Source organism: Peromyscus maniculatus, chromosome 4 (genome assembly GCF_049852395.1).
Source record: "Peromyscus maniculatus bairdii isolate BWxNUB_F1_BW_parent chromosome 4, HU_Pman_BW_mat_3.1, whole genome shotgun sequence".
Classification (NCBI taxonomy): Eukaryota; Metazoa; Chordata; class Mammalia; order Rodentia; family Cricetidae; genus Peromyscus; species Peromyscus maniculatus.
In genome coordinates this window covers 28,087,479-28,099,566 of record NC_134855.1, presented here as the reverse complement: position 1 = coordinate 28,099,566, position 12,088 = coordinate 28,087,479, and the positions used below count along the sequence as shown (strand labels likewise).

At 44.5% G+C, this 12,088-nt stretch overlaps 1 protein-coding gene across 3 annotated transcripts in view; it reads right to left on the bottom strand.

The window, feature by feature from the left end:
- Nucleotides 1-12,088, bottom strand: part of Kif5c (kinesin family member 5C) — a 160,555-nt gene that overhangs the window by 63,919 nt on the left and 84,548 nt on the right. For all 3 annotated transcript variants that reach the window (XM_006974286.4, XM_042275271.2, XM_076569432.1), the window contains one exon: nt 1,252-1,400. In XM_006974286.4, coding sequence (XP_006974348.1) covers nt 1,252-1,400 — 149 coding nt within the window. The remainder of the gene's footprint in view (nt 1-1,251; nt 1,401-12,088) is intronic.

Below are 12,088 nucleotides of genomic sequence, written 5' to 3'. Positions count from 1 at the left end.
ACAGGCATGCTACGTCCAGGTCTGCCCAGCAATGCCGGGGCTCCCGCCCTCAGGGCACCATGGCCTGCAGTGGCTGCTGAAATATACATACTCCAGGGAAGCAGAGGATCTGAGGCACAAAGGACTGCCAGCTATTCCCATCCTCTGACACACAGCTCCAACCTGCCTTGCTTCCAGATTCAAACAGACTGCTACCTTCTGAGCTCTGTCATAATGCTAAAGTCACCGAAATAATCTGTCTGCCCCGGGATCTGGAAGGCACCCCTAACACCTCTCCCACAACCTGCCCACCCGCGGCACGCCAGCTCTCAGAGATATTTTCTCCTCTAGAGCAAACCAAAGAGACTGTTCGAGGAGGGGGGAAGCTAGTCATGAAGCAGGCCTGCCAGAGTCCATTTTAGAGCAGGGTTTCTTTAGCCCACTGTCTTTTACTCTGAAGAACCTGACGGTGAGACAGGTCAGAAAAGGCAAGTACTTGCCTGAGGTGAGTTTTAACCCCAAATAAATTACAAGACTGAAGCAAACCATATTTTCCCATTTAGTCAAAGCAATCTGTATTAGTCAAAACAAACTCTCAGATGCTGCCCTGTAATCTTCAAGCCAGGACCCCCTGAGAAGGAAGGACAGTAACCTACAGAAAGCAGAGCTCTGGAAACAGATTCTGGTCAGGCTGGGGAATGACTCTCTCAAGCAAGTGCTTGATGCTCAACACAATGACCTGAATTCCATCTCAATAAAACACATAAAAATATGAGGCATGCTCACAAGTGCTCATAATCCCAGAGCTGGGGAGGTGGGGACAGACTGGTCCATGGGGGCTTGTTAGCTAGTCCAGACCCTGTCTCAAAGTCTTCCTGGGTAGAACACCCATGGCTGTTCTCTAGTCTCCACATATACGTGTATACACATGAACCCTCACATACATGCTTCTACACACACACACACACACACACACACACACACACACACACACACACACAGTTTGATTGATTCAGGCCACCTTGCTCATACCACTGTGTAGGGGCCACAGGATGAAATGAGGCATGGCATGGTGCCAAGGAATAATAAAACGTATCAGTAAAACAAAATAATAAAACACTCATCATCACAGGAATTGGAAATGCTTGAATTCCACAATCATCCCCTTTCCCAAGAGGCTCCCAGGATGGCAACAGTCACAGGAAGGAAAGAGCGCATGCCCCTGCCTCTGCCCCGCATGCCCCTGCCTCCACCCCACTCCATTCCTCTCACCATTCCTCCATCTGTTCAGCTCCATCTCCAGATGCTGGATGACACTCTTCAAGGCCTTGTTCTTCTCTTTCTCCTTTTCATATTTCTTCTTCCATTCTTCTGCTGTTAGTTCCAAGTTCACAGAGACTGTATTCTTGATGGTCTTCGCTCTGGGATTAAAACACAAGGAATCAGTTCTGAGACCAGCCATTAGCACTTACTGATTTTAAAGAATCAAGCCTCAGATTCCCTTCACATCCAAAACTAGACTGGGATAGCCGAGACTTCCTGTGGCATCTACCTACAACCCTCAAAGCTGGGTTAATAGCACTGCTACTTCATTTTTTTAAAAAAGATTTATTTTTAGCATGTGTGTCTCTCTCTGTGAATGCATGTCTGTGTGAGTGTATGTACAGGTGCGTGCACGTGTGTGTGTGTGTGTGTGTGTGTGTGTGTGTGTGTGTGTGTGTGTGTGCCCTTAGAGGTCAGAAGAGGCACTGGATCCCTGAGAGCTGGAGTTAGGGGTGTTTGTGATGTGGGTACTGAGGTCTGAACTCTGGTCCTCATGAGGACAAAAAACACTCTTAACTGCTGAGCCATCTCTCCAGCCCACACTGTCACTCCTTGGAACTCCGGAACCCTCCTGCCCTTTTCTCCTTCCCATTCCATCAGCCTTTCAATCCAGTGGACTTGTATTCAGATTGTGTCTCAGCGCCCCACCTTGTCTAACTTCCTCTGCCCCCCTCAGTCTGTTTTTAGCCCTAGGGTTATAGGCTTACCCCCAGGTTCAGCATGTTCCTTTAAGCATCCCACAGACCATTGCCAGATTCATCATCTAAACAGAATTCTCACTTAATTCAATAAACATTTATAGAACACTAGGGACATACCAAGACAGATGGACAAGGTCCCCAACCGCTTAGAGCCTGGGGTTTCTTATGTCAGCGACAAAAATGAATGATTAGTTACTTCTCTCATTTGTCTTTGGTGCCTAGAACCAAAGTGTTGGGCCCATGCTAACACATGGGCTATGGGGTAGGTGGGCCACATAAGCGAGGGAGGCTGACTGGCGAACACCATGGCTTCCTACTGATCCCTTTATCGAAGGCAAGGATCACCACGTTAGAGGAAAGAGCTGATTGTTCTCAAATCATCTCATTGTTTAAAAGTAGCCAGAAGTTGGGGTGTTTAATATTTGCATTTTCCAAATTCAGAACGTTTTTAAAAAACGGCATGACAAGCATGTCTCGTGGGCACTATATTTCATGATCTCCTAGGGCCTGTGGCCTATGGGTGTCACATTCAGCTGGACAGCTAGTGGAAGGAGAAGCTGGGAAGGAAAGAAAAAGATCAGCATCTGTAATAGGTGAGACTGAAGAAAAGGTTTGGCTCACCTAGGTCTGCAGAGAAACGGACAGGTTTAACCACGTCCCAGAAAGAGTGGACTCCTCTTGTAGGAGTCCATTAGCCATTTACTCATTAGGCAGGTAAAGCCCGTGTGAAAATAGATGATGTCCTGTCTTACTTGCTACTGACATTCTCATTTTAATCTCCACACCATTCTAGGACTGTCATGTTTGCCGGTCCGGCTGATGTGTGATCCAGGTTAATTACTGCTGACATCAGATGGCATTCGGGACAGGATTTCTATTTTGGTGCAAGACATTCAACAGTCCTCCCCATGCTGCAGATGTCATTCCAAAATTAATTCCTAAAGCAGACAACTAAATAACCCAAGTGTTGAAAGGGGAGTTAAATAAACTGCTTCCGTGTGGGACTCACTAAGGAATTAGGATCATTCTCATTTGCTGTAGCTCGAGGCTGCCCTCTCCGGAACTGTCTCAACTCTAATTCTTCAGCAGCGGTAATTTCATTACTGCTTTCAAGCTCGCTGCAGTCTGGCATTCTCATCCCGCCTTCTAACGTCTTTGGGCGCTGCTTCGTCTGTGTCTGGGATACGAACACCGGCACAGCAGTGCCCATTCCGTTATCAACTTAAGTCAGAGAGCGAAAACAAACAAACAAACTCATAGCTAAAATGCTTGCTGTGACTGGAGGACACACCTTAAGACTACCAATTCTACTGAAGGCATAAATAGTCTCCCGATGGCTCCAAAGGGTACCAGAGAGAAAAAGATGGAGCCCCTGTGCTGTCTCCAGGCAGGGTTAGTCAGAGGCACATTCTTCAAGCAGACCTATCAAGGTTTTTACAGGACAACTGATTCTGGCTTCTGAGCTGCCCAGAAGATTCTTTTTCTTCTATTTCTGTATTAAGCAGAGTCCTGGCAGTGAAGAGGTGACCCGCTCAACTTGCACATCTTGCAGAGTTTAACAAAGGTATGGAAAGGTGAAACATGGGACAATGTAACGCCTATATTAGTGGACATGGGAGAAGCCTCAAAAAGAGAGCTGGAAGAGATGACTTGCTCGTTGGGACCCATAATAGCCTGTGGTTCGGGGCAATCCAGCCCAAAATGAGTCTGCAGGGAAATAAATGCCTGGCATACATTCCCTCTGTCATTTTTGATCACCTGCCATGTTTTTCCTGGCCTGACCTGACTGAAAGCCAGAGGTAAGGGGGCCACTGCCATGACTGAAGAGAGCACAGAGCTGGGCAGGATAGAGGCAGAGCAGAGTCAGAGGAGAAGATAGAAAATAATGCACCCCAACTCTGACCTGGAGCTCAAGCAACAATGGGAAACCACAGCTCATGCTGGATCCCTAGAATTCTCTCGGCTTCAAACGGGACTAGAGCTAACCTTTGCATCCCCTGAGGCCAGGATATGGAAAAATGAGCTAACAGAAAGAGAGTTGACATAGATTTAAAATATTTCCCATATCCTAGAGACAGGGACGGGGTGGTGGGAGAGGAAAAAGGGAATGGAGAGAGAGAGAGAGAGAGAGAGAGAGAGAGAGAGAGAGAGAGAGAGAGAGAGAGAGGTGGGGGTGGGGGAAACTAAGTTCAAGGAATGAATAGCAGTACTTAGAAAGTCATCGTCCTTAAAATGATTACATAGTCAGAAACTTTGGCTAGAAACAGAACGGACAACAGTCCAGACACTCTACATCCCTGTCATCTGATCTATGGGACGTGCTCACACCACGGAGCAGGAACATGGGCCTTTTGATATGTGGCAGTAAAACTCCAGTTCCACATAAGAATTCTATTCCAGATGGATCACAGGGTGAAACAGTAAAATGTCTAAAAGGAAATAACGGAGAATGTCCTCAAGACCTTGTGTTAGATAAAAGATTTCTTGACTACAACATAAAAGAAAAAATTGACTATCAAATTAAAAACTTCCCTAATTAAAAACCATTAAGAGAGTTAGAAGGCAAGTCATAAAACAGAAGATCCTGAAATACATGCAGACAACAGAGTTATCTGGAGTAACTCCTATAAATCAAGAAGGAAAAGAAACAGGCGAAGACTGGAATGGGCATTACTGAAAGAAGTGCCAATCGACACTGCAAAGAGAACACTGGCATCATCAGCTACTGGGAATGCAACTAAAACACCAACAAGATGCCTTTCCACACCCAACAGGAGAGCCAAGTGGTGCAAAAGCTCAGTGACTTTACCTCTGATGATTTACCATGAGTATGAATTGTTACTATCATTTTAGAAAAGTGAATTGCAACATCTGCTAAAACTGTATGCCACACCCTATGACCCATATCTATTCTTACCTAACAGGTGTGTTCATAGGCAACAGATACCTGTAATGTTCTTGATAACAGCCCCTAGCTGAAAGCAGTCCAAATACCCACCAACAGTATAATGAATACATTCAATTGAATACTATGAATGCAATGATACGTAAAAGCAGCTGGATGAAAATAGTACTGTGTGGTCTTCTGCATGTGAGGTTCAAGGGCTTGCAACTCCAATCCATGCTGCCTGAAGTCGGGATGGCGCTTACTCTTGAGAGCATAGTGCTGGCTAAGCAAGAGGAGGGCTTCTAAGGCACTGGGAGGCGGTTACGAGTTTTTGTGCATTTGTAAATGTTTATAAACTGCACACATTAAGTTTATGCTTTTTACTATATGCATGCTATATTCAATAAAAATGTGTTAGAGAAATAAACATATAGAAAGGCAACATCTCCCCACCTAAACCTCCCTCCCCATGATCCCTCCCTCTCCTTTCATATCACCTGTGTTGGAAGGAGAGGGGAAGGTAGAGGAGGGGATGGGAGGAAGGATAACTAACCCTAAGGGTATTTAAAGTTATATGAAACCTATTTTATAAGATTCCTAGGTATATACACACACTCATATAAAAGAGTTTAATTGGAGTTGCCCTATACAAGGGATAATGCTCTTCTCAGAGGCCATAGAATGCCAAATACAAAGCCTAGTAGTGTTAGATATGGGCTGCCTCCCCTTGAGTTACGTAGGTCAAGGGTAACCCAGGGACCTCCCAAACCAATACAGGCTACAACCACTGATCTTGGTTGCCCACCAGAACTTGGTGATAAGACCCTATTGCTGAAGACACCACACACTTTGGTCAAGCAGGACCAAGAAGCTTCCTCCCTGCTGGCTACATTTTGCAGGAAAGGCATGTGCTGTGTAGGCTGCTGGAGGAAAAAATCATTAATAGCCGTACCAGCTGTGAAAACTACAATAATGACCGTAAAATCCAACAGGGGCAAAGGTGGCATGAATGTTATGGGGGTAACCAACTTGTTTCTGATTGGATTTAAAGTCTGCTCCACAGGAGAAAACACATACCTGGCACTATGAATCCGACCAAGAAGCCATGGTTGGGGAGCACACAGGTCCCAGGGGTGAACTACTGTTATTATTTTGCTAAATAGACATAGTATCAAACTGACCTCTGAACTCACATCTCTGTGCCTATACATTAAGTAGTGCAGCTCTCTGTCCTTGTTAGAGACATTTAAAGAAACACAAAGGTTCAGTGGACACTGGTCAACCCAGATACTCCTAACTAGTCAAAGTGCAAAGTGTGTCTATGAAGTGCTCAGCCACTAATGGGACGCGTGCATCACCCTCACGCTCAAGGTTCAAGGAGCTTTATAGAAGAGGTGGCAGAAATGTTCTAAGAGCAAGAGGCTGGGGAGGGCGTGAGGGAAACTGTCTTCCAGGCATGACAAGGTTGCTGAACCCGTGAGCTCATGGCAGCTATGGTTGCCTGCACAAGATGAACATTCTAGCATGGAAGAAGAGGCCCTCAAGAGTCAGGCCCCACCATTACCTGAGGAGCTTCTGACAGCTGATAGCTTCTGGAGAGTGTATACATGTATATGTGTGTATGCAGCACAAATTGGACCCTATGAATTATTTTTAAAAAAGAGACATGAAGTTAGGAGGAGTTGAGGGTGAGGGGTGGACCTGAGATGAATTAGGGGAAGGAAGAGTGGGGGTGTGAATATGATCAAATACATTGCATGAATTCTCAAAGAATTAATCCAAATATATTTTAAAGGAAAAGAAACATATCAGATATAAGCATTTCCAGACTGCAGAACAAACCAGAGCTACTAAAAGAGAAATTGAATTTCTGTGCCCAGAGGGTCCTTCTTAAAAGAACAAATATTCTCCTGTCTAGGACTGCTGGAAACAATCCTGAAGGGTGGAATAAAAGGTTCTCAGTGCTCATTCTTCTGAGAGACCTGAAGAAAAGCATGTGAGGCAGTAATCTCGTTGTCCTTGTACCCCGAACTCTAGCAAATGAGAAGAGAAAGCCAGAATGACCATCGGTCCCTACTTTTTGCTATGCTGACTGCCTTTCCTCCTGTAGATGCCCAGCTATGCACCATCGCTGTAGACTAACTACATAGTGGGTTCACAGAGAGTGTTTACACAACTAAATGGGTTATCAGGTTAAGGGCATGAGAGCAGGAGAGCTGACCACGCCCCACCCCTGTCTGCCCCTTACAGCAGTTGTGAGAGAGAGCCATATCCCTTGCCTGGGCAAAACAGCAGAGCTGGCCCTGGTGGTATGAGTGTGGGTGACCCAGATCTGAAGATCTGAAAGCAGAACTGGCCCAGCTCTTTGCTGCAGGCTGCATTGGGTGAGCTAGCCAGCCCAGAGAGTGCTGGAGAGCTCACCCGGGTAGTAATGATGAGGGAAAATTGGTGGGCTGACCAACCCAGGTACTAGCCAGGCTCAGAACCAGGGCTATGAGTTGGCCCATCCCAACACAGAATCTATGAACTGTTGGATCAGCTGAAGGGAACGAACCTACAGATCCAAAACAGTGGGGTCTCCACAACACAGGACAACAACAGGATATCCAAGAGGAGCCCTAGTGAGTGCCCATTATCAATGGTGTGGCAAAGCCAAAGGCCTCAAGCCAGACCAATGACTCATGGCAATGAATACTTGCATGTAAAGGTGAACAAACTAAAAGGTAAACTGTGACTCAATGGGCCACATTACAGCTTCTACAAGATTCTTCTCTTCTCTCTCTCTCTCTCTCTCTCTCTCTCTCTCTCTCTCTCTCTCTCCCTTTTCTGCTTTGTTTGGTTTGGTTTGGTTTTTCTTTTGAATTTGGTTTTGTTTTGGGGAGAGAGGTTGAAAGGGCAGAGGACAGGTGTGAGGGGATAGGAAGATAAGTAAAATTGGAATGCCTGATGTGAAATTCACAAAGAATCAATAAAATTAAAAAAAAAAAACAGAATATCTTGAAAAAAAGAAAGATTTATTTTCAGTCAAGTGTGATAACAGACATCTTTAATCCCAGCACACAGAGGCAGAGCTAGGGAAATCTCTGTCTAAGCCAGTCTAGTCTACTTAGTGAGTTCCAGGACCGCTGGTGCTACACAGAGACAGCCTATCTCAAACAAACAAACAAACATTTATTTTTTTATGGGTATGAACGTTTGCCTGGATATGTGAGTGTGTGTGTGTGTGTGTGTGTGTGTGTGTGTGTGTGTGTGTGTGTGTGTGTGTGTTTAACATGCAGGCCTGGTGCCCAGGAGAACAGAAGGGCATTGGATCCCCGGGAACTCGAGAGACAGATGACTGTGGTCACCACACAGGCACTGGGAAACAAACCTGGGTTCTCTGCAAGAGTAGGAAGTGCTTTAACCTGAGTCGTATCTCCAGCCAGGCCTGGGCTCTAACTTGGGTTTTTCCTTCTTTCGTTTGTTTTTGTTTTTTTATTTATTGGCTTTAGAAATTTTTTTGATCATTTTCCCCTCTCCCAGCTCCTTAGATCCTCCTTCACACCTTCCTACCCACTCAACTCATGCTTTGTCTCTCAAGGCCAGGAGGCCTCAACTCTACACAAAGAACTACAGGCAACTGAGAAGTCCTGAGAGCGAGAGATACAACCTTCTCCAAGAACTAATTGTTCATACAATACCAAATGGCCAGCCCTGAAAACATATGTATGAGAAACGTTATACAGATTGAGTAGGTTATGTTTAGAAATATATATGGGTATACATATGAATATATGTAACGACAATTAATGAAAAAAGAAGACATGAATTTGAAAGAGAACAAGCAGGGTATATTGGAGGGTTTGAAGGGAGGAAAGGGAAGGGGGAAATGATGTAATTATAATTTCAAAAGAAAAAAAAATCAAAATAAACCCAAAAAAAAACATAAAAATGCCAAAAAGGAAACAAAAACAACAAAGGATCCAAACAATAGACTCTTCCAGATACATGAGTGTTGACGCACATATGAACTAACTCACAGTCTGTGACAGCGCACACAGGTACACGAGGGTCGATGCACACATGAACTAACTCACAGCCTGTGACAGCACACACAGGTACACGAGGGTCAGTGCACACATGAACTAACTCACAGCCTGTGACAGCACACACAGGTACACGAGGGTCAGTGCACACATGAACTAACTCACAGTCTGTGACAGCACACACAGGTGATACACGAGGGTCAGTGCACACATGAACTAACGCACAGCCTGTGACAGCACACACAGGTACACGAGGGTCGATGCACACATGAACTAACTCACAGTCTGTGACAGCGCACACAGGTGATACACGAGGGTCGATGCACATATGAACTAACTCACAGCCTGTGACAGCGCACACAAGACCCGCATGGGTTTAACCTGGATGACATCTCAGCACACAGAGGAAAGGGGAGGTAGGCACCAAGTCCCGCTCCTAACCAAGAAGCTGTTTGCCATTGATGCCTGCTAGGAGCGGGGTAGTCGGTCTTCTCCAGTGGGGTGTCACTGGGTGTATCAACCACACTCCAGGGCAGGCCCCACGCTCAGTAGTTGGCCAATGCAAAAATGGCTTTGCCTTGTAGACTCTATGTCAGGTCCCAATGAAACCCTGGACAAGGCTCACTCAGTCCCTGTGGCTCCTCCCAGCCCTGCTCACCCCACCCCCATCTAACTTTTCCAGGGCTTCCCTTCCCTTCCCCAGCTTCTTCCCAGTATACACCTGCCATTCCAGCCACACACTCTCTTGGGCCTCGGCTCCTCTTGGTCCACTTGCCCTCTCTTCTCTTTTCTCTCTTCTCTTTTCTCTCTTCTCTCTTCTCTTTTCTCTTTTCTTTCTCTCTTCTCTCTTGTCTCTTCTCTTCTCTTCTCTTCTCTTCTCTTCTCTTCTCTTCTCTTCTCTTCTCTTCACTTCTCTTCTCTTCCTTGCTCACCACCCCTCCCCCACCTTCCCTGGGTCTCTAACTGAACTCTCCCTCATATCTACCATAAACCCTCCCCTCAACCATACCTAGGAGCGACCATATCCTCATTTGCATTCACTTTAGAGACTGTCAAAAGGCTTTTGGTTCCTGGATCTTTTGTGGGTCCCCCCCCTACTTATTTAGTGCCTAGAATCACACTAAAGAGCATTATATGGAGACTTAAACATGGCAAGTCAACATGGCTCCTGGTGCTCATGGCTTGGGAACCAAGCATAGAACCAGAGACGTGCCTTTACTGCTCAGCTTAGCTTCCAAAAGAATTTCAGTTAGTTCATAGCACATGAACTCAGTAAGACAGCAGGAACCAAGGAAGACTCTTCAGGCCAGTTTTATAATTTTGTCTGAAGCCCAAAAGTCATATATTGCTTAAAATTAGGGTTTACCATCACCCTTTACAATAGCCACAAATAATATAAAATACCTTGGGATAACACTAACTAAACAAGTGAAGGACCTTTTTGATAACAACTTTAAATCTCTAAAGAAAGAAATTGAAGAAGATATCAGAAAATGGAAGGATCTACCGTGCTCATGGATAGGTAGGATTAACATAGTAAAAATGGCAATCTTACCAAAAGCAATCTACAGATTCAATGCAATCCCCATCAAAATCCCAACACAATTCTTCACAGACTTGGAAAGAAAAATACTCAACTTCATATGGAAAAACAAAAGACCCAGGATAGCTAAAAGAATCCTATATGATAAAGCAACCTTTGGAGGCATCACCATCCCTGACCTCAAACTCTACTACAGAGCTATAGTAATAAAAACAGCTTGATACTGGTATAAAAACCGACATACGGACCAATGGAATCGAATTAAAGACCCTGACATTAATCCATGCACAAATGAACACCTGGTTTTTGACAAAGGAGCCAAAACTATACAATGGAAAAAAGAAAGTATCTTCAACAAATGGTGCTGGCATAACTGGATGTCAATATGTAAAAGATTACAAATAGGTCCATATCTGTCACCATGCACAAAACTCAAGTCCAAGTGGATCAAAGACCTGAACATAAATCCAGTTACACTAAACTTAATAGCAAAGAAAGTAGGAAGCACTCTTGAACGCATTGGCACCGGAGACCTTTTCCTAAATAAAACACCAACAGCACAGACCCTGAGCACAACAATTAATAAATGGGACCTCTCGAAATTGAGAAGCTTTTGCAGGGCAAAAGACACAGTCAATAAGACAAAAAGACAGCCAACAGAATGGGAAAAGATCTTCACCAACCCCACATCTGACAGAGGATTGATCTCCACAGTATATAAAGAACTCAAGAAACTAGACATCAAAATACTGAACAGTCCAATTAAAAAATGGGCTAAAGAGCTAAACAGAGAATTCACAAAACAAGAACTACAAATGGCTGAAAGACATTTAAAGAAATGCTCAACATCCTTAATCATCAGAGAAATGCAAATCAAAACGACTCAGAGATACCACCTTACACCTGTCAGAATGGCTACGATCAAAAACACCAATGACAGCCAATGTTGGAGAGGATGTGGAGCAAAGGGAACACTCCTCCACTGTTGGTGGGAATGTAAACTTGTACAACCACTGTGGAAATCAGTATGGCGGTTTCTCAGAAAATTAGGAATCGAACTACCTCAAGACCCAGCCATCCCACTCTTGGGCATATACCCAAGGAATGCTGATTCATACCATAAAGATACATGCTCAGCTATGTTCATAGCAGCACTATTTGTAATAGCCAGAACCTGGAAACAACCTAGATGCCCATCAACAGAAGAATGGATGGAAAAAATGTGGTACATATACACATATATACATATATATACATATACACATATATACATATTCTCAGCAGAGAAAAACAATGAAAGCATGAAATTTGCAGGCAAATGAATGGACCTAGAAAAAATCATCCTGAGTGAGGTAACCCAAACCCAGAAAGACAGTCATGGTATGTATTCACTCATAGGTGGATTCTAGATATAAAATAAAGAACAATCAGACCACAGCCCATAGAACCATAGAGGCTATATATATAGTATGGAGGTCCCAAGGACGACTGTGGCTTATAATAAATTTCGGTTCTACTCAATTATTGAAAAAAAATAGCCAAATGAATGGAAACACATGAACTATGAACCAAAGGCTGAGGGGCCCCCAGCTGGATCAGGCCCTCTGAATAGGTGAGACAGTTGACTGGC